The sequence below is a fragment of the Triticum aestivum genome, chromosome 1D (genome assembly GCF_018294505.1).
Source record: "Triticum aestivum cultivar Chinese Spring chromosome 1D, IWGSC CS RefSeq v2.1, whole genome shotgun sequence".
Classification (NCBI taxonomy): domain Eukaryota; kingdom Viridiplantae; phylum Streptophyta; class Magnoliopsida; order Poales; family Poaceae; genus Triticum; species Triticum aestivum.
In genome coordinates, this window is record NC_057796.1 from 2803637 (window position 1) to 2823855 (window position 20219).

At 43.6% G+C, this 20219-nt stretch overlaps 4 protein-coding genes and 1 long non-coding RNA gene across 7 annotated transcripts; 2 read left to right on the top strand and 3 right to left on the bottom strand.

Annotated features, from left to right (window-relative positions):
• Positions 1–25: 25 nt before the first annotated feature.
• Positions 26–1712, top strand: LOC123179786 (vacuolar protein sorting-associated protein 60.2-like). 2 transcript variants are annotated; one of them, XM_044591665.1, is made up of 5 exons: positions 26–295; positions 672–765; positions 852–923; positions 1014–1156; positions 1448–1712. In XM_044591665.1, the coding sequence occupies exons 1-5, from the start codon at positions 177–179 to the stop codon at positions 1458–1460; spliced, it is 441 nt and encodes a 146-aa protein (XP_044447600.1). In that variant the 5' UTR covers positions 26–176; the 3' UTR covers positions 1461–1712. The 2 variants fall into 2 exon arrangements, with proteins under 2 accessions (XP_044447600.1, XP_044447601.1); XM_044591666.1 differs by lacking the exon at positions 26–295 and having other exon boundaries at positions 504–765.
• A 141-nt stretch (positions 1713–1853) lies between these two features.
• On the bottom strand, positions 1854–4263 carry LOC123179783 (MDIS1-interacting receptor like kinase 2). Its single transcript, XM_044591661.1, has 2 exons — positions 2883–4263; positions 1854–2793 (listed from the first exon to the last, which is right to left on the bottom strand). The coding sequence occupies exons 1-2, from the start codon at positions 4261–4263 to the stop codon at positions 2435–2437; spliced, it is 1740 nt and encodes a 579-aa protein (XP_044447596.1). The 3' UTR covers positions 1854–2434.
• A 297-nt stretch (positions 4264–4560) lies between these two features.
• On the bottom strand, positions 4561–6360 carry LOC123179784 (probable leucine-rich repeat receptor-like protein kinase At1g35710). The gene has a single exon (XM_044591663.1). It carries the CDS (start codon positions 6353–6355, stop codon positions 4730–4732), a length of 1626 nt encoding a protein of 541 aa, XP_044447598.1. The 5' UTR covers positions 6356–6360; the 3' UTR covers positions 4561–4729.
• A 4765-nt stretch (positions 6361–11125) lies between these two features.
• On the top strand, positions 11126–13269 carry LOC123179787 (uncharacterized). 2 transcript variants are annotated; one of them, XR_006490590.1, is made up of 4 exons: positions 11126–11427; positions 11491–12401; positions 12577–12725; positions 12915–13269. It is a non-coding gene; the product is annotated as an uncharacterized lncRNA (long non-coding RNA). The 2 variants fall into 2 exon arrangements; XR_006490589.1 differs by having other exon boundaries at positions 11497–12401.
• Positions 13270–14426: 1157 nt separating this feature from the next.
• On the bottom strand, positions 14427–17815 carry LOC123179788 (probable leucine-rich repeat receptor-like protein kinase At1g35710). The gene is made up of 2 exons (XM_044591667.1): positions 14878–17815; positions 14427–14785 (listed from the first exon to the last, which is right to left on the bottom strand). The coding sequence occupies exons 1-2, from the start codon at positions 17798–17800 to the stop codon at positions 14427–14429; spliced, it is 3282 nt and encodes a 1093-aa protein (XP_044447602.1). The 5' UTR covers positions 17801–17815.
• Positions 17816–20219: the final 2404 nt, after the last annotated feature.

Sequence of the window (20219 nt, forward strand, 5' to 3'; positions counted from 1 at the left end):
GCTCATATCGGTGTCAGTAGGTGCTCTCTCGTTCTACCAAATCCTACAACTTCCGTTGATTGATGCCATGCCACGGATGAACAAAACTGGCTTGATGCTGATTTTGGTAGTTTGAGCACCGATTTCTGTGGCAGGACGAGGATTCGGAAGATCTGCTCCCGCACACCACATGTTCGATGAAATGCCCACAACGCGCTGCAGCGACGTCTTCTTCTCCTCTCTTCGCGGTCGCTCGCCGGTCCATGCTGCCATCCACCAATGTTACAAGTCAACATCTAAAAGGTTGTCCAAGAAGGTATATATAGCTGAATCCCGAATCTGGTTGATGTGCTCTCATACACCTTTAGATTTTTTCCCCCTTCTTTACAATAATAAACCATTTTTGTGTTGTTTCAAAATTTCCTTACATGTAAAAGGTTTTGTTCTTATCTCCTTAGGTTACTTGCTATAGAAGCCGCTGATTTCGAATGCTAGCATGTTCTTGTCATGGACAAGACAGACGTGGGAATGCTATTGGTTAAAGGGCGCTGATTACCCTGTATCATTTAATCATTCCTCTTGTGGCAGTAGGCTATGCGGTTTCAAGTTGTTTTGGTTGCGCAGCTTTCGATCACTGTGTCAGCCGAGCTCATAGGGCTCAAATATTTATACTCCACATCCTTTCCCTACAGGTATGAAGGTCAACGTGACATCCTGTCCAACCAAACCTATAATCTTGACCAACTTGCTTTCGCATCAGACAGAATTAAAGATGCTCAACACACTGTATGTTGCCTTAGTTTCCTGTCAAGTTCATGATAGATTCTTATTCTGGCACCCAAACTTATGTTGAATTGTTTTTCATTTAACAGATGACTGCAATGAAAGCTGCCAATACAGAGCTGAAAGGGATGATGAAGACTGTCAGGATTGAAGATATAGATGTATGGAGCATAACTGTTCATATTTTCAAGATCTTCAGCTTATTTTGTTTGAATTACATCTGAATCCGTACCTGCATTCATAATCCGCAGAGCATGCAAGACGAGACGATGGATGTTATGGATGTGAGCAGTGAAATACAAGAAACTCTTGGTAGAAACTACAATGTCCCAGATGACATTGATGAGGAGGGACTTATTTGTAGTTGGCTATTCTTAGATGACTCAAACACCAGGTATTATCACCTTAAAGTTACTGAATCAAATAGTTGGTGTGAACAACACTGAGCTTATCCTAGCTTGATATTACTAGCAAAAACAACTCACGGGAACACATCCAAACCACTTTAACGCCATATATGTGCTATATGATGGATTTGATCCTGAGCTTTCGGAGCAATAACCGTTGTCTCAGTCTTATCATACCACAACACATACTCTGCTTCATTTCAGTTTCAGTGAACGTCTATGCTTGTGTCTCAACCAGTAGACTAATTTGCTGTGCTTGCTTTCCTCTGCTTGTGCAGGAGGATGAACTAGGACTGCCTGCAGTGCTTTGTTTGTGCATGGACAAATTCGTTGTATTGAATTTTAAGGTGAACTGGTACCTACTTTTCTGGTAAAAAGAGTATGGGATATATTCATACCAAACTCTTCATGTCTATGATTCAGTAGCTTAGCTCTCACTGTTGTCTGTCATCTGGGACTTTGCATATCATATCATCTCATCCTTTGTTAAGCATTTGTTAGACATGAATAAAAAGTAAGGTTGTATCTCTGTTCCATTTCAATCTCGCCACCAATCAATGTTTGAAATTTAGTGTAGTAGTAAATTATTTGTTGTTCCATCTGAAGGACGAGGACTACATACTCCTGGATACAATGCTCCATCATAAGGATAAGGACTTCATACTCTTGCCCTACAACCCCGCATAAGTTCTTTTGCTTAGTCCTATGGTAATTTTCCTTTTTTATGCACCTAGCTTCGTGTGTTTATATTTATTTGTTCTTGTTTAAGCATCGACCACTTACAATGAGTCATGAACTCATCCCGAGGCACAGGGAGGGAAAAGAATCAGTGGACACTCAGGATATTTGCTCTGTGTAAACCATTGCAGCCTTTCTGCTTTGTTCTCCTCTTTATTTAAACAGCTCATTAGCTCAACTAGCTAACATAAAGATCCTAATCTTGCACCATGACCAAGCTTTACGGACATGCCATCCCACGTCCCTTGATCATGCCTCAAGTTCTAAGCCGCTACAGCCGGTACTCGTGCCATCCCACGAGGCGATCATAATAGCATGCAACTACTGATCTGGCCATGTCGTGATCAGGCTCATGCTGCATGGACCGGTTATTGTTTTTGCTAGAAATAAAATCTACGAGATGACATGAGATGATTACAGACTTTTACATATATAGATGGTATATGAGTGACTCGAGGCAAAACATAAACCTAAATCGGCTTCCACAATGATAGACCTTGGCTTCTCACTAGAATTCAGATCATATATCAACATGCATCACTCCCTTGCTGTAATGTAAGTGCGCTGAAAGGCATGGGGCAGGAGCTAGAAGAGGGTCGCTGGATGAGTGTTTGGTATGCCTCCCGCATGGTTGCCCTTGCTTGTGGAGAAGATTCCAAGCAAGAAAAGGCCAGCTTGATGAGCAGAGCTAAGCTATTCTCTTCTGTTGCTGTTGGTGTTGTCGGCCGTTGGTCTAGAATATCTTTTACCAGCATAGCGTGTTCCCCGCTTGACAAACTACCGTCTAATAGATCCCTTGGATGCTTCCCCATCACTAGCTCTAGCATAACCACACCAAAGCTATATACATCACATTTTTCCGTCACAACAGATGTGTACGAGAGTTCTGCACAAAATCAAAATATTAGAATCATGAACAAATGGATAAGAGATGAATATTTCTGATATGAGAAGGAAGGTTATACTAGTACATACCAGGAGCTATGTAGCCATATGTTCCTGCTAGTGCACTCCAGTTTGATGAATCGGGCTTAAGAATCCTTGCAGTGCCAAAATCCGAGACAAAAGCCTTGAAGATTGTATCAAGTAAGATGTTGTTGCTTGTGATATCTCTATGGATTATTGGTGGACTGCATTCGTGGTGCAAATAAGATATTGCCTGAGCCACATCAGTTGCCAGAGCAATTCTCTTCTGCCAATCTAATTCCTTTGCTAGCTCTTCATTTTCCAATGTCATGTGGAGGCTTCCCTGCTTAATGTAGTCATAGATGAGAAATTTATATGCTGGGTGGGAACAGAATCCATACATTTTGACAATGCTTCGTTGTCTGATCTGTGATAAGATTTCCATTTCACGACGAAATCTTCTTTCGTCATCCAACTCTTCTTGGGTCTGGTGAAGCTTCTTCACAGCAACTAGCTGCCCATCTTGGAGTTGTGCCTTGTACACTTTGCCATATCCTCCTGTTCCAATGATGTACTTATCATCGAAGTCTTCTGTTGCCCTTACAATATCTTCAAATGCTAACCTTCCATCAAAATTCCAAATATAGAATAGGTCCCTTCCTTCAATAGTGACACTTTCTTGGGGTTTTTTCTTGTTACGACTGAGCATTATTATGACAACAATTGCAACAATAATGCTGAGACCCGCAACAAGAACAATTGGCAAAAGCAAACCAAGTGTCTTCTTCTTGTGGTGGCCAGCTACTGGTGTTGAATAACAAGGTGGCAGGCCAGAGAGGTTGCCGCACATACCTTTATTGGGAACAAACCAACTTGCTGAAGCATTTTGGAGTAGCCGTGTTGTTGGGACTGATCCTTCCAAGTCATTGTAGGACACATCAAGCGTTGAAAGGCTCACCATGCTTGCAAAGGAGGATGGAATGCTGCCACCAAACTGATTATGTGATAAATTCAGAGATTCCAGCATCTCCAACTTCCCAAGTTGCTGCGGCAGCACACCACTGAGGTTATTGTTGCTCAAATCTAGCATGATCTGCAGGCCTGCTAAATTTCCAATCGCGGGTGGCAAACTCCCACTGAAGTTGTTGTCTTTGAGCTTCAATGACTGTAGTTTTGTGCATGACCCTAGTTCCTCAGGTATTAATCCACCCAGTCTGTTTCTAGACATACCAAGGTATCCTAGATTGCTTAGCTTTTCTATATGTGTAGGTATGGATCCAGATAATTGGTTCGATGATAAGTTTAGTTGATATAGATTAGCTAAAGTCCAGATTTCTGGTGGAATCTCACCACTAAGACTATTAGAATCTAATCTTTGTACTACTAGGTTGGACAATTTAGAAAGTATTGGAGATATGGAACCCGTGATCATATTATGTGATAGATGCATGTAGTACTGTTAGCTGGGTACATCCACCTAGATTTGGTGAGATTTGCCCAAAGAATCTGTTCGATGCTAAGCTCATCTTTATGAGTTGTGGATACCCACCAAAATCCCGAGAGAGATCTCCTGTTAGTTGATTCGACTCAAGGTCAATTCGAACCAAACTGGTACATGTCTTTAAACTCCTAGGAATGGGGCCATTGAACATATTGGAAAAGACACTGAGAGTTTGAAGTCTGCCACCTAAACATATATTTTCTGGTAAAGGTCCTGAGAGTGAGTTGTTAGACAACGCAAGATGAACAAGGTTTATTAGATCTCCAAATTCTTGAGGAAGAGAACCTGATAAGTTGTTATAAAAGGTTTGAAGTTTTTGGATGCTTTGCAGCTTCCCAAAAGTTTTTGGTATTGACCCTGAAATTTGGTTCTGATACAAGCCTAAATATTGGAGCTTCATCAGATCACCAATCTCTTAGGGAATGGAACCGGTTATTTGGTTGTCAGACAAGTATAATTCTTGAAGATTCAACAGGATGCCCAATTCTAAAGGTATAGGACCCGTGATTTTATTGCTGTAGAGATAAAGTTTATTCAGCATAGTGAGGTTGCCTAGTTCTCTGGGTATTGAACCTGTGATTTGATTTCTAGAGAGAGCAAGGTTGTTTAGCATAGCGAGGTTGCCTAGTTCTCTGGGTATTGAACCTGTGATTTGATTTCTAGAGAGAGCAAGGTTGTTTAGCATAGCGAGGTTGCCTAGTTCTCTGGGTATTGAACCTGTTATTTGATTTTTATAAAGAAAAAGTTCAGTTAGCATAGTGAGGTTGCCTAGTTCTCTGGGTATTGAACCTGTGATTTGATTTCTAGAGAGAGCAAGGCTGTTTAGCATAGCGAGGTTGCCTAGTTCTCTGGGTATTGAACCTGTTATTTGATTTGTATAAAGAAAAAGTTCAGTTAGCATAGTGAGGTTCCCTAGTTCTCTGGGTATTGAACCTGTGATTTGATTTGTAGAGAGATCAAGGTTGTTTAGCATAGCGAGGTTGCCTAGTTCTCTGGGTATTGAACCTGTTATTTGATTTGTATAAAGAAAAAGTTCAGTTAGCATAGTGAGGTTCCCTAGTTCTGGTGGTATCGAACCTGTTATTTGATTTGTGTAGAGATCAAGTTGGGTTAACATAGAGAGGTTGCCTAGTTCTGGGGGTATTGAACCTGTGATTTGATTTTCAAAGAGAAAAAGTGTGTTCATCTTAGTGAGATTGGTTATGGAGATTGGAATTGGACCTGAAAAATCATTTGAATCGAGCTCAAGACTTTGCAAATGGACTAGCTTGCCAAGTTCTTGGGGTATAGGCCCTGAAAGTTGATTACCAAACAAGTACAAAGTATTTAGTTTGGTCAGATTTCCAAGGGTTTTTGGTATCATGCCGCTTAAGCTACTGTTGCTTAGTTGTAGAAGTTGTAGGTTGACGAGCCTTCCAATCTCCCCAGGAATGGGACCTGATACCAAGTTTTGGTGAATGCCAAGATAAGTTAACATTGTCAGGTTGCCTAGAGACGCAGGGATATGTCCTGTGAATCTGTTAAATGATAGCTCAAGCTGCATGAGACTTTGTAGACCACCAATCTCATTAGGAATTTTCCCTGTAAGCTGGTTGTAGGTAAGGCCAAGTACCGAAAGTGCTAACAGAGAGCTGATACTAGTAGGCAGTGCACCATGGAGGCTGTTGTTACGTAGGTCAATATATGAGAGGAATGGAAGAGACGAGAAGTTGAGCTCACCAAATTTGCCATGGATGCCCGCATCCGGCAGGGAGATGTTGGTCACCACCCTGGGTACACGGCGGCCATGGCGAACAGCCGTGCACATGATGCCTGTCCAGTTGCACGGGCTGGTGTTTTCCTGCCAAGAGCTCATCTGCAGCGGTGGGCCTGCAAGTGTAGCTTTCCAGCGGAGGAGGGCCATACGTTGAGACCTCAGCAAGATCCCTCCATGGCGTGCCGCATGCGCTTCTTCCAAGAGAAGAAGGCATGGCACCAGCAGTAAGCAGAGGTACAACAGTGGTGTTGAGCAAGATGCCATTTTTCTACGTAGTGTTTGCATGCTGTGTTTGGTTGGGGGATGTGATTCTACGCAAACTATTGATGTGTATTTAACTAGTGTGTCTTTCGTTGTTGTGAGGTCCTCAATCAACACACAATAGTTGAGTGGAAGATGCTGCTGGATGACTATTCTTCAATGTGTCGCCATCTCTGCCCCTTTTTCTTTCCCTTTGAAATTCATATGTTGCTTCATTTGAGAGAAACAAAAAAGAGAAATCTTCTTGTTGTAAGTTAGTTGGAGAGTACGGATCTCAAAGCAAGGCTGGAGGGTTGAGGATAAGAGGTTCCATGTAGCCTGAGCTACACGAGAGCTTTCTGGTGTCGCCATCTATTCCTCTTTTCTTTGCTCGTGCCAGTGGAAGAATGAAACTGTAATTATTCCTAGAAAGCAACTGAAGGAAGGGATAGAAGGGTACACGCGGCATACGCCTAGTCATATCTCCTCCGTCTACGACTTATGTGCTGATGGACTTTGAGTTAACATTGCAGTAGAGGTTTTTGTATCTCCTGTGGTTGGTTTGATAGTATATTTGTTTATTTGATCATGTAATCTGTAACTGCTTCAGTTAAGCTATTCTCCACGGTACCAATGTTAATTTCCATTTTCGCTTTTCAGCTGGTACATAGAACAAACGATTTAGATTTAGGTCAAGGACTCGTGGCTGGTGGCGCAACACAACAACAAATTTTGGGAAAATTCCGTGCTGGTGGTAAAAATAAAGGTTTCAGTGCTGAATTGTGGTTAATATAAATGCTGGACCCCAAGTCTTGTTGGAAGTCCTGTGTACGAGGAAAATGACGGAGTGGCGCTGTACAACCACGCAAGTGTATATTGTGTTGGAAGTCTTGTGGAATTCATAGCCTATACAACCAGGCAGCATCATGACCACACAAGCTGAAGCAAAAAATCCAAGCTCAAGTGGGTCACCGGCGCTTTCGGTAGGTCTGCGGGCCCGTGCATGTTGTTGATTGCCGTGTAACATCCGACACACAAATATTCCCAGGTATGCCCCTTTCTAATTTATGAGTAATCAAAAGGGTACAAATCCGTCAACCTCCGCTATTCCGTCAAACATATGAGAAGGTTCTCAGCAAGGTAGATGAAGACTTGTCTTGGAGTAATGTGAGCTGGTCTCTGTACGGTCGTTGTGCATCCTGTTATTGGCATGTCAATCACACTATTCCAACCACAGCCCACAGGTAATTTATAAGTAACCAAAAGTGTGCAAATTATTACTACTGCCTCCATACTTACAGCAGTACTATGGTAGTGCATAGAGATGCAACAGTGCAGCGAACACTTGTATGAATGCGACAAAGATAAAAGCAAACTAAGCTAGATTCAAATTATATGTGAACATTTTTTCCTAATATATGAACCCTTTTTTTTCCAATATACCTGAACATTTCTTTTGTACACGTGAACATTTTCTTTTGAAATAATTTTTAATATATTATTATAAAGTAAATATAAATTTTGAGATTTAACAAGAAAAAGTATATCTTTTAATGGGCCACGCCAGTAACCAACCCATTATGGATTCGCCAATAACCGGCCCATTATGAATTCCGCGCCAGTAAAGGCAATATACAGAAGCACCCTTCGGCGTGGAGCACCACCGGCGTATGGATCCGGTGGGTAGAAAGATTGAGGAGTGTGTGGGCGGTGGGGAGCACCACGGACCGATGAATCCGGCAATGTAGGGAAGCCGCGAAGCCACGCGGAATGTAGGGGGCGCGGATAGGGGAAGTGCATAGATGAACCCGGGTACATATGAACCCACTTTGAAAAACACATTTCTAAATGCCACGAAAATCTGAAAAAGGTTGCACGGGTACGTCTTCATGTTCTATGGGCGTGCATAAAGTTTCACTAAAAAATTAACTTTTTTTAGGCCTGTGCAAAAAAGACAAAAATTGTGTCGTGAAACGCTATTTAGAAGCACTGAAATTTGTCGTTTTTACGGAGGCAAACCAAAAAGACATTTTTTCACAAAACTTTGTGCCGCGCACACACATTTGCGAACATGTATGCATAAAATTTTCTGTTACAATTTTTAACATTTCAAAACATGCTTAAAATGCAGTTTTTTAAAAGTGGGTGCAGATGCCCGTGTTCAGATAGTGCCCACTCGCGTGGATAGTGTCCTCGAGGCCCGCTTTGAATGCAACTTCTAATATACCATGCTCTGTACTAGTCGGGTTTTTTTTTATCCTGTCACATGATCTAATTGAGAGAGGCTAGATTGTTGAGATCGTTATGAACATATTTCTGAACTCTTAAGTCGTCTATTTCAGGCTTAGTGTCATGAAAGATACCTTTATTGTTGGTGCGAAGAATTGAGCTCATCCTAGCTTGATCTTACTAGTAAAAGAGACCAGTGGAAAATTCCGTGCTGGAATTCTATTGATGGTTTCTATGTTCGGTTGAGGTTAAGACAAATACTGGACCGCAAGTCTTGTTGGAAGTCATGTGTTTGGCTGCAGCTTGTGGAATTCAAAGCTGAAGAAAAGTTGCAAGCTCACGTAGGTTGAACCGGTAAAAGTCTACTACTAGCGCTTCCTGTACGTCTGCTGGATTGCCGTGTCATATCAAGCACGGCAATATTTGCCACGATGGCTCTTTGCCCGTTGCTACGGTAAAACTAAGGATGCCAAGACATTTTCCTTCTTCTCGCATCCTCTCTTTCAACCTGCTCCTCGGCTCAGCCATCATTTCATTCCAGGGTGTCTTCACATTGTTGGTTTTCGAATGATAGTGAGTGCTAAAAGAAGGTGTTCTCTGTACATCCTGTAGTTAGCATGCGTGTGATTGCCACTAGCCTAGTTGAGTTCTGAGGTGAATTGGTATCTACTTTTCTGATAAGAAAAGCTTATTGGGGTATTTGCTAGTTCTCGTACCATCTCTACTCACCCATTCTGTTAATAAGTTTGCATTAGGCATGAAGAAATAAGAAGGCTTTCCATGTCAGTCCTGCCAACCAATGGTTGAAACTAAGTAGGCCGTCCCCCGCAAAAAAAGAAAAAGAAAAAGAAACTAAGTAAGCCACATAAGGTACTACTCCCTCTGTTCCAAAATGCTTGCTGTGGTTTTAGTTTAAATTCGAATTAAAACCATGATAAATATTTTGAAACGGAGGGAGTAGTAAATTATTTGTTGGTCTGTGTGAGTCATTCTCTTTTTTTATACTCGAAGGTTTATCCATAGGCAATGCTTGGAGACCATATGTTGAATTCAAGGTTGAAAGAAGATGAAAAATAAAAGACAGAGTCCTCGTGTGCGACTCAAACTTTAGTTGCTCTACCTTATGAGTTAAGCCATGGAGGATCAAGATCCTGAGATGATGATTACAAGAGAGAGTTCAAGTGAAGAATTCAACATGTATCTCAAACATTGTGATATGATGTATGTACGTGTCTGTGGGTGATGATGGTGCTGTACTTGACCATGTGGTCGCTTCTTGTGCCTTGTCAAAAGTGAAAGCACATCACAAATATCCCGAGTGCCACATCTTCCTCCCCCTCACCTGCTCTCAAATCGGGCAGGATCTATGTGTAGGAGGTATCCACCCGACCAGCCTGCCCACGTCAGCCTATTAATATATTTTTAGAAACACCGTGAATATTTTTTTTATACAATGAACAATTGGTAGATACAACGGTAAACATTTCTTAAATACATGATAAACAATTTTGAGAAATGTATGGATTTCTAAAACACATGATGAAATAAAAAACACTATGAGCATTTGACAATGAAAAAAAAAGAACGGACACAAAGAAAAAGGAAAAAAAAACACACAAAAAAAACTCCAGCCGACTTGAGCGCTTTCTTTTTGGGCCAGCTCTAGCCAACAGAAGAAAACGCTTGATTGGACGAGAGCAACTAGTTAACGAGCGCTCCTTCGGGAGCCTCGTAACGATCAGCGTCACTTGGCGCGCTCATAGCCATTCGCCACGTGTCGCGCTCTGGGCGCTCCTTCCAGATTTTATTTTTTTATTTTTCTACACGCTTTTTCGGCTTTTAAATGGTTTTTTTGGGTTTTTTCGGCGTTTTGGTTTTCCATCGGTCTTCCTTAGCTTTTCAATAAAAAAATTTGAACGCGAAAAAACACGTTTTTTTCCTTTCGCGAGAGTCACGGTTTTGATTCTGCGAGAGGCACGGTTTTGATTTTGCGAGAGTCACGGCCGTGCCTCTCGAAAATGAAAAAAAACGTGTTTTCTGTTTTTTTTCTTTCGCAAGAGTCACGGTTTTGCTTCCGCGAGAGGCATGGGTGTGCTTTCGCAAGAGTCACAGCCGTGCCTCTCGGAAACGAAAAAAAACGTGTTTTCTCTTTTTTTCCTTTCGCGAGAGTCACGGTTTTGCTTCCGCGAGAGGCACGGTTGTGATTTCGTGAGAGGCACGGGCATGTCTCTTTCGAAAAGGGAAAAAAACCCGTGCTCCTGGTTTGGTTTTTCGTCCGGTTTTTTCATGAAAAAAGGTTCGTTAAAACCTATCAACATATGATCTGATTTTGAAGATCTCGACGCGAGGAATTCAACGATGAAAGCGCTTCGAGATTTGGACGCATGGTTTAAGAGATAAAACGTTTTGAATAAACGAATCTATGAAAAAAGAGAAAACTTCAGGTTGCGACATGTGGCGCGCTGCATGTGCGTCACTTGTCGCAACTAGGGAAATTGGAATGATCTTTGCAACGAGTACTCCTCAATTAGTGATTTCGTGATTGGACTGCGGCCTATGAGTGAGCAATATTTCTTTTTGGGCCGGGGTCCGGCCCTGGCAGGCAGGTACTCCAGTCCCACCGCCGGCCGGCCTCCGTGCTCCGGCCACCGATGCGTCCCCGTCGGCGTGCAACTCCAAGCCCAAGCCGCACCGACCGACCTCTCGCCGTCCTCCTCCCCCACGCGAAGTCTCCTCCCCTCGCTCCGGGGGGCCATCAAGTGAGTGCAGCGGCAACGCCACTGACCACGTCCGCGAGCTCTGCTATGACAAGCGCGTACATTGATCGAGGGTAGCCACGCCACCGCCAACGCCAACTCCGTCGACTACCAGTGCTCACCGTGCCTCAGGTCAGTAGGTGCTCTCCCAATCTAATGAATCCTGCAACTTCTGGTGATTGACGCGGATTTCAGGGGCAGGAAGAGGATTCAGAGGAGGGAGGCGAGCTGGGCCATAAGGGCAAGTTTCCACACACCACATGTTCGATGAAATGCCCAACAAGGAGCCGACCCATCAATGTTGAAAAGTCGCCGTCTAAAGGGTTATCCGAGAAGATATAGTATCGTGAATCTGGTCGATGTGCTCTAATACACCTTTAGATTTTACCCCCTTCTGTACAGTAATATATGCCATTTTTGTGTAGTCTCATAAGTTCCTTACATATAGGAGTTGTGTACTTATCTGCTTAGGTTATCTGTCATCTTAACATGGACAGGATAGAAATGGAGTGCTATTATTGCTCCATGCTCCTGGCCGTAGTTAAATGGAGCTGACGATCCTGTAGCATCTAACCATTCATTTCATTTCTGTGGCAGCAGCCTATTAGTCCACATGCTTTCCCTACAGGTATTAAGGATAATTTGACATTCTGTACAACCATATAATCTCGACCCAGTTGCTCACCAGGCTCATATAATCTGTATATTGCCTTAGTTTCCTACCAAGTTCATGATAGATTCTGATTCTTGCTCCAAGACTTATGTTGAAGTGTCTTCATTTAACAGATAGCTGCCATGAAGGCTGCAAATGAAGAGCTGAAAGGGATGATGAAGACTGTCAGGATTGAAGACATGGATGTATGCAGCATCCTGTTGTTTACTACTCCCTCCGTCCGGAAAAGCTTGTCCCTCATATGGATGTATCTAGCACTAACTTGGTGCTAGATACATCCATTTGAGAGACAAGCTTTTTCGGAAGGAGGGAGTAGATTGTTTTCAAGATATATGGACGTGAACAATGTAAGACGAGATGATGGATCTTATGGATGTGAGCAATGTCCCAGATGACATCTATGAGGAGGAGCCACTTCTATTTGAATTTCATAGTTGAGTCTGATCCAGCAAACTCTCCAATTTATATCAGTCTTAGATTTCTTCTGAAAATTTCTTTGGCACTTTTGCAAAACTTCAGTAGTTTTGTGTCACGCACATGTTAATTTAGAGACAAGACAGTAGTTCTCTGTATGATATTCTCATTTTTATGTTGAAAAATGCATGCAGAGCTTGATGCTTTGAAAGCTGATATGGACTTCGAATCAAACTCACTCCCACCGTACCTCCAACCAGACAAGGAGACCGATCTTTATTCTGAGCTTAACTAACCTGCTGCACCAAGTGATCATGCAGCAGTCCCGGCAAACCGGCAGCAGGTATGTCAATTGCGAGACTGACTAGTTTCTGTTCACATTGATTATGGTGCTGATATCCCAAGGAAGAAATCGATGACTCGTGTCATTTTCCCATGCAATCACAGTGCCTGAAGCTATAAACGGTGTCCTTTATCTTATCACATGACAAGGAGACTAATTTGCTCTCCTTACTTTTGTCTGTTGGCGCAGGAGGATGAACTGGGACTGCCTGCAATGCCGCATGCATCAATTGGTACCTGAAAAGTAACAAAAATGACTACGTTATAGGTTTGATCTCGTTGTAAATAGTCGACGCTTTGTTTATGCACGGACAAATTCATTGCATCGCTCCTCATATACCACTGCAATTCGTTGAACGATGAGATGTCTTTTCCCCATTGTGTTGGAATAATAGTGAGCAATAAAGTGAGTGTTATGTATACGGTTGTACATCCTGTTGTTAGTATGTCTCTGTTGAGTTGAATTGGTATCTGCTTTTCTGATAATGAAGTTATGGGACATTGCTGGCTCTCGTGCTGTCAGTCACGGCCTTTTCCTATCATCTCATCTCATCTCATCCTTTGTTAAGTTTGTATTAGGCATGAAGAAAGGAAGGTTGTATCTTTGTTCCATGAAAATCTCGCCAACCAGTGCTTGAAATTAAGTGTAGTATTGTTTATTGCTCCATCCTAAGGACAAGGACAACATATGCTCCATCGGTCCATCCCAAGGACAAGGACTACATACTCGTGCCCTACAACCAACTGTAGGTCCTTTTAGTTAGTACCGTTCTACTTTTCTTGTTTTATGCCTCTATATCCGTGTGTTTACATTCATTGTTCCTGTTTACGCATCAAACACTTGATCATTGCGATTGTTCCTGCTTGGTACAAGGTATTTTTACTTTTATACCCAAAGAACAATAAAGCGGGATCATGATATCGCGTCAGATTTGGATTCCAATTTTTTTCATCTTCAGGTTCACGGGAGTAATAATAATAGATAAAACGAGATGAGCATTAGTACATTTCTCCATCATAAGGACAAGGACTACATACTCCTGCCCTACAAACTGTGGTACTTTTCTTTTGTGATGCACCTATTTCTGTGTGTTTACATTCATTTGTTCCCATTTATGTGTCAACCATTTGATCGTTCCTGCTTGGTCCAAGATATTTTATCTTGGTTCCCATATATATGGAACAATAAAGTGGGACTACATGACATCACACCAGTTTCAGATCCATTTTTTTTTCCATCTTTAGGTTCTTGGGGGCAAATACTAGCTAGATAAAAAGAGACAAATTTTAGCACACCATTTCAAGTGTAGACAACAACCGAAAGAAAGTGTCACATGTGGATACCATGTCCACAGTCTTAAAACAAATATAATCAGAAACACCGCATACATTTTACAAGCAACCCGGAAAACAAATTATATTATGCATTGTTATCGGCAAGCGAACAAACCGAGAAATATCAATAACATGGGACACCAGTTTTTATTCGGAAAACCATTGCGGAGAAAACCACGGGCACACAACGGTGATCGTTCACTGTATCAGGAGAGTGTCTACAAAACAAATAGACTTACAATGAGTAATCAACTCATCCCGAATTATATATAGGTAGCATGTATGAGTGACTCGACTCAAAAGCGGAAACCTAAATCGGCCTCCGCTTTGATAGATCCTTGTTTCTCACTAGATTTTGGATAATATATTAATATGCATCCCTTGCTTGCTGTAATGTAAATGCGTAGAAAGGCACGGGACATGAACTAGAAGAGGATCGCTGGATGAGCGTTTGGTATGCCTCCCTCATGGTTGGCCTTGCTTGTGGAAAAGAACCCAAGCAAGAAAAGGCCAGCTTAATGAGGAGACATAAGTTGTTCTCTTCTGTTGTTGTTGGTGTTGTCACCCGTTGGTCCAGAATATCTTGCACCAGTATAGTTTGTTCTCCATTTAAGAAAGTACCATCTAATAGATCCCTCGGATGCTTCCCCATCAGTAGCTCTAGCACAACAATGCCAAAGCTATATACGTCACATTTCTCTGTCACAACAAATGTGTACGACAGTTCTGCACAACATCGAGAAGAACATTAGGATTAGGAACAAATTGATAGAGCTGAATGCTTGTGTGGTGACAAGAAAGGTTATACTAGCACATACCAGGAGCTATGTAGCCATACGTTCCTGCTAGTGCACTCCGGTTTGATGAATCTGACTTAAGAATCCTTGCTGTGCCGAAATCCGAGAGGAAAGCCTTGAAGGTTGTATCAAGTAAGATGTTGTTACTCGTGATATCTCGATGGATTATAGGTGGACTGCATTCGTGGTGCAAATAAGATATTGCTTGAGCCACATCATTTGGAAGAGCAATTCTCTTCTGCCAATCGAATTCCTTTGCTAGCTCCTCATTTTCCAGTATCCTATGGAGGCTGCCCTGCTGAATGTAGTCGTAGACAAGAAATTTATACGCTGGATGGGAGCAAAATCCATACATTTTGACGATGCTTCGTTGTCGGATCTGCGATAAGATTTCCATCTCACTACGAAATCTTCTTTCATCATCCAACTCTTCTTCGGTCTGATGAAGCTTCTTCACAGCAACCAGCTGCCCATCTTGGAGTTGTGCCTTGTAGACTTTGCCGTATCCCCCCGTTCCAATGATGTACTTATCGTCAAAGTCTTCTGTTGCCCTTACAATATCGTCAAATGCCAATCTTCCGTTGAAATTCCAAACAGAGAATTGGTCCCTTGCTTCAGCGGTAACATTTTCTTGTGGTTTACTCTTGTTTCGACTAATCATTTTTATGACAGCAATTGTAACAACAATGCTGAAACCCATCACAAGAACAATTGGCAAAAGCAAACAAAGTATCTTCCCTTTTTGGTGAGCAGCTACTTGGGTTGAATAACAAGGTGGCAGGCCAGAGAGGTTACCACACAGACCCTTATTGGGAAGAAACCAACTTGCTGAAGCATTTTGGAGTAGCCGTGTTGTTGGCACCAGTCCTTCCAAGCCGTTGTAGGACACATCGAGTGTTGACAGGCTCACCATGCCTGTGAAGGAGGATGGAATGCTGCCACTGAACTGATTATGTGATAAATTCAGAAATTCTAGCATCTGCAACTTCCCAAGTTGTTGGGGCAACACACCACTGAGGTTATTGTTGCTCACATCTAACATGATCTGCAAGCCTGCTAAATTTCCAATCGCACCAGGCAAGCTCCCACCGAAGTTGTTGTTGTTGATCTTCAGGGACTGTAGTTTCATGCATGCTCCTAGTTCCTCGGGTATTAATCCACTCAGTATGTTCCCAGATATATCAAGGTATCCTAGATTGCTTAGCTTTTCTACCTGTGTAGGTATGGATCCAGATAATTGGTTTGATGATAAGTTAAGGCTATATAGATTTGCTAAAGTGCAGATTTCTGGTGGAATCTCACCGCTGAGATGATTAGAATCGAGTCTTAGTTGTTCTAGGTTGGACAATTTCGAAATGACTGGAGGTATGGAACCCGTGATCATATTTTGTGCTAGACGTAGCACCGTTAGTTGGGTACATGCACCTATATTTGGTGAGATGTGCCCAGAGAGTCTATTCGATTTCAAGATCATCTTTATGAGTTGTGGATACACACCAAAGTGTTGAGATATATCCCCTGTTAGACGGTTCGATTGAAGGTCAATTTCAACCAAACTCGTACATGTCTTTAAACTCCTTGGAATGGGGCCATTGAACATATTAGAGAAGGCAATGAGATATTGAAGTTTCCCACCTGAACAAATATTTGCGGGTAAAGGTCCTGAAAATGAGTTGTTAGACAACTCAAGTGTAACAAGGCTGATGAGATCTTCAAATTCTTGAGGAAGAGAACCTGATAAGTTGTTATCAAAGACTAGCAGTTCTTGCATGCTTTGCAACTTCCCAAAAGTTCTAGGTATTGAGCCCGAAATTTGATTCTGAAACAAGTATAAATATTTGAGGTTCATCAGATTGCCAATCTCTTGGGGAATAGAGCCAGATATTTGGTTATCGGACAAGTCTAATTCTCTGAGATTCAATAACATGCCCAATTCTAAAGGTATCGCGCCTGTGATTTCGTTTGTATAGAGATAAAGTACATTGAGCATAGTGAGGTTTCCTAGTTCTGGAGGTATTGGACCTGTGATTTGATTTGCATAGAGAGAAAGTTCATTAAGCACAGTGAGATTCCCTAGTTCTGGGAGTATTGAACCAGTTATTTGATTACTATAGAGTTCAAGTTGGTCTAGAATAGCGAGGTTCCCTAGTTCTGGGGGTATTGAACCTGTTATTTGATTTTTGTAGAGAACAAGTTGGTTTAGCTTAGCGAGTTTGCCTAGTTCTGGGGGTATTGAACCTGTGATTTGATTTTCAAAGAGAAAAAGTTGGTTCATCTTAGTGAGATTGGTTATGGATATTGGAATTGGACCTGAAAAATTATTTGAACTAAGCTCAAGAATTTGCAAACGTACTAGCGTGCCTAGTTCTTGTGGTATAGGACCTGAAAGTTGATTACCATATAGGTACAAAGTATTTAGCCGGCTCAGATTTCCAAGGGTTTTTGGTATTATGCCGCTTAAGATGCTATTGCTTAGCTGTAGAATTTGCAGGTTGACAAGCCTTCCAATCTCCTCAGGAATGGGACCTGATACCATGGTTTGGTGAATGGCGAGATCAGTTAACATTGTTAGGTTGCCCAGAGACGCAGGAATATGTCCTGTGAGTCTGTTAAATGAGAGCTCAAGCACCCTCAGACTTTGCAGGCCACCAATCTCATCGGGAATTTTCCATGTGAGCTGGTTGTAGGGAAGGTAGAGTTCCAAAAGTGATGACAGGCAGCTGATACTAGCTGGTAGTGCACCATGGAGACTGTTGTTGGTGAGGTCAATATATGTGAGGAATGGAAGAGCTGAGAAGTTGAGCTCACCAAGCTGGCCCCTGATGCCAGCATCCGGCAGGGAGATGTCGGTAACTACCCTGGGCATGCGGCGGCCATGGCGAACAGCTGTGCACACGATGCCCGTCCAGTTGCAGGGGGTGTTGTTTTCCTGCCAAGAGCTCATCTGCACCGGTGGGCTTGCAAGTGTAGCTTTCCAGTGGAGGAGGGCAATGTGTTGGGACCTCAGTGAGATCCCTCCATGGCGCGCCGCGTGTGCTTCTTCCACGAGAAATAGGCAGGGCATGAGCAATAGGCAGAGGTACAACACAGGTTGCATTTTGCTGCCTAGTGTTTGCATCTGGAATTCGAGAATGCGTTTACTTGGGGATGTTGATTTTGAGCAAATCATCCTCTTTTGCTCTCTGGCCCAGTTTGATATTTTCTACTGCAACCCCATTTTATTTTGCTCTGTTGCCCATGATTCTTTTTCCTGCTTATAGTCCTCCCTACAAAACCCTTAAGTCCAGGAGAGTGGACCCATTGGAGTAATTTTGGTCCATGGAATGATAGCTTTTAGTTTCTGCCCAGAATTGGTTTTCTTAAAAACTTGCACTAACTAGTTTCTAGTTTTGCCAAACTAACCTTGCCACCACCACCTACATGTAAAGAGACACTGGTCTGGAGCTTTTGGCCACCCCAAGAGTTGCCTAGATGCACTTAGCATTCTGTCGAACACCTTGAGTGCATGAACAGATTTGGCATGATTATTAGTTTGCATTGTGAACTTGATCCCCTGACCTAACAAGCTTGACCACTGATCTCCTTGCAAACCCTAGCCTAGACCTGGTAATCCCCAGCCCCACCCAAGCCTCCTGGCATGCCTTGGCATTTTGCCGAACACCTCGCGTACGTGCGCTGGGCGCGCCCAGAGCGCACGTTTTGCACGCGCGCGCACCGAGTCGCCGCGTCCCACTGCCGTTGCCCCGCGCTCGTTCTGGCCCTTCCCCACCCGCAACCAACACGCCCGCCCCTTCCCTCGCCGCAGAGCCGCCCCTGGAGCCCCACAGCGCCGCCGTCAGGTTGGCCACGGCGGCTAGCGGTCGGCCACAGTGGGCTCCTGCCCTGGACGGCGCCGCCCGAGCCACAGCCGCGCGCCAGCTCGCCCTGAACAGCTCGAGCTCATCCCCTCGCCCTGCCAGACCCCGCCAGCCCTCACCACGTCGCCCTGCAGCTACAGAACGGCGGTTCGCCGGCGTCCTTATCCACGGCCGCGGAACCGACGTAGTTGCGCTATAAATAGGGACCCCGAGCTCGACCAGGCACCCAGGCGACCTCAAGCCGCTCCACCAAAGCCCCCACGGCCAGCCAGCGACAGCGGGAAGCCTTCTTCCCCGTCTCCGGCCAGTTCGGCCGCCGCCGCCCTCCGATCCATTTCGTCGCAAGCAAGGCCTCCCCAGCCCATCTAGAGCCACCGTCCTCTTCCCCTCGATCTTGCGGAGCCGCCCAAACCCTCAGCTTCGATGGGGCGCCACCGTAGCGTGAAGCCCCAATCCTCCCGAGGCCGCCGTCCGCCGCAGAGCTCGCCGCCGGCGACTCCCTCCACCCCCACCAACCCCTCGACCACCGGGAGGACCGCCCTGGACTGGCGGATCCATCCCCGCCCTCGGAGCCCCGCGAGGAGCCGCAAATCGCTGGCGACGATCGCCGGAGCCCCGCCTCTGTTCGGCCAGAGGAGGAAGGAGGCGGGGACGACTGGTCAAACCTGACCAATGGCCCCCCTGGACCCACTGTTAGTGACCCCGCGTCGGTCCACGCTGGCGTAAGTGGAGGCGTAATCCCAGAGTACGTCTTCGACGTGTATTTATTTCAAAACGTTTTTCTGTTTTATTTAAAAACAGAATTTTGACCAAACTTTGACTGGCTATAACTTTTTAAATATAACTCCAAATGAGTTGATTCTTTTTCCTAACTTCCTCAAATTTTGTCTAGTTTATTTTCATATTTATTTGAAAAAAATTCAAACAACTTTTTTGCACTGTTTTGAATCTATGTGTTAATTTGAATATTTTCAAAAGTGAAGAAAACTTTCAAAAGTTTTGAAATGCACCCTGCCTCTCCACAACTTGAAGGCAAGCATTCTGAACCCTGGCATAATATTTTTGTGTGTTGTTTGATACGGTTACAACACCACCTTGACATGGAGCATTCGTTATTTTATGTGACGATACAATCATACGCATGAGTGCATAATGAAGATTCTTGGCTGTTAGAAATGGATATGCTGGTGATAGTAATCATCCTCGTATGCTTTTCATGCATACCGGAAGGAAGCCGGGAAAGTCTCTGTCTTGGGTAGACACGAGCTTGTCCCTAGTTCCTCGTCGAGACGAGGGTGTCCGGTATGGCATGATGAGGTATGATGAGTGGTGATTCTATCTGTTAATTGAAATATATTTGTTATGCTAATCATACAGGGAATACTTGAACCTCCTGAGTCGGCCGTAGATCGAGTCTTGTTCCAGTAACCCCATACTTGTTTCGTACTACCACTTGTCCCTGCCGCAGGTAGGGTACGGTTCAGTAAGTTGTCAACCCCTTCCAAG

Coding starts and splice junctions, on each gene's coding strand:
- LOC123179786 (XM_044591665.1), top strand. CDS start 177: ATGAAATGCCCACAACGCGCTGCAGCGACGTCTTCTTCTCCTCTCTTC. Junction 296..671: donor CTAAAAGGTTGTCCAAGAAG/GTATATATAGCT, acceptor CTTTCCCTACAG/GTATGAAGGTCAACGTGACA. Junction 924..1,013: donor TCAGGATTGAAGATATAGAT/GTATGGAGCATA, acceptor CATAATCCGCAG/AGCATGCAAGACGAGACGAT.
- LOC123179783 (XM_044591661.1), bottom strand. CDS start 4,263: ATGCATCTATCACATAATATGATCACGGGTTCCATATCTCCAATACTT. Junction 2,794..2,882: donor ATATGGCTACATAGCTCCTG/GTATGTACTAGT, acceptor GATTTTGTGCAG/AACTCTCGTACACATCTGTT.
- LOC123179784 (XM_044591663.1), bottom strand. CDS start 6,355: ATGCAAACACTACGTAGAAAAATGGCATCTTGCTCAACACCACTGTTG.
- LOC123179788 (XM_044591667.1), bottom strand. CDS start 17,800: ATGAGCTCTTGGCAGGAAAACAACACCCCCTGCAACTGGACGGGCATC. Junction 14,786..14,877: donor GTATGGCTACATAGCTCCTG/GTATGTGCTAGT, acceptor GATGTTGTGCAG/AACTGTCGTACACATTTGTT.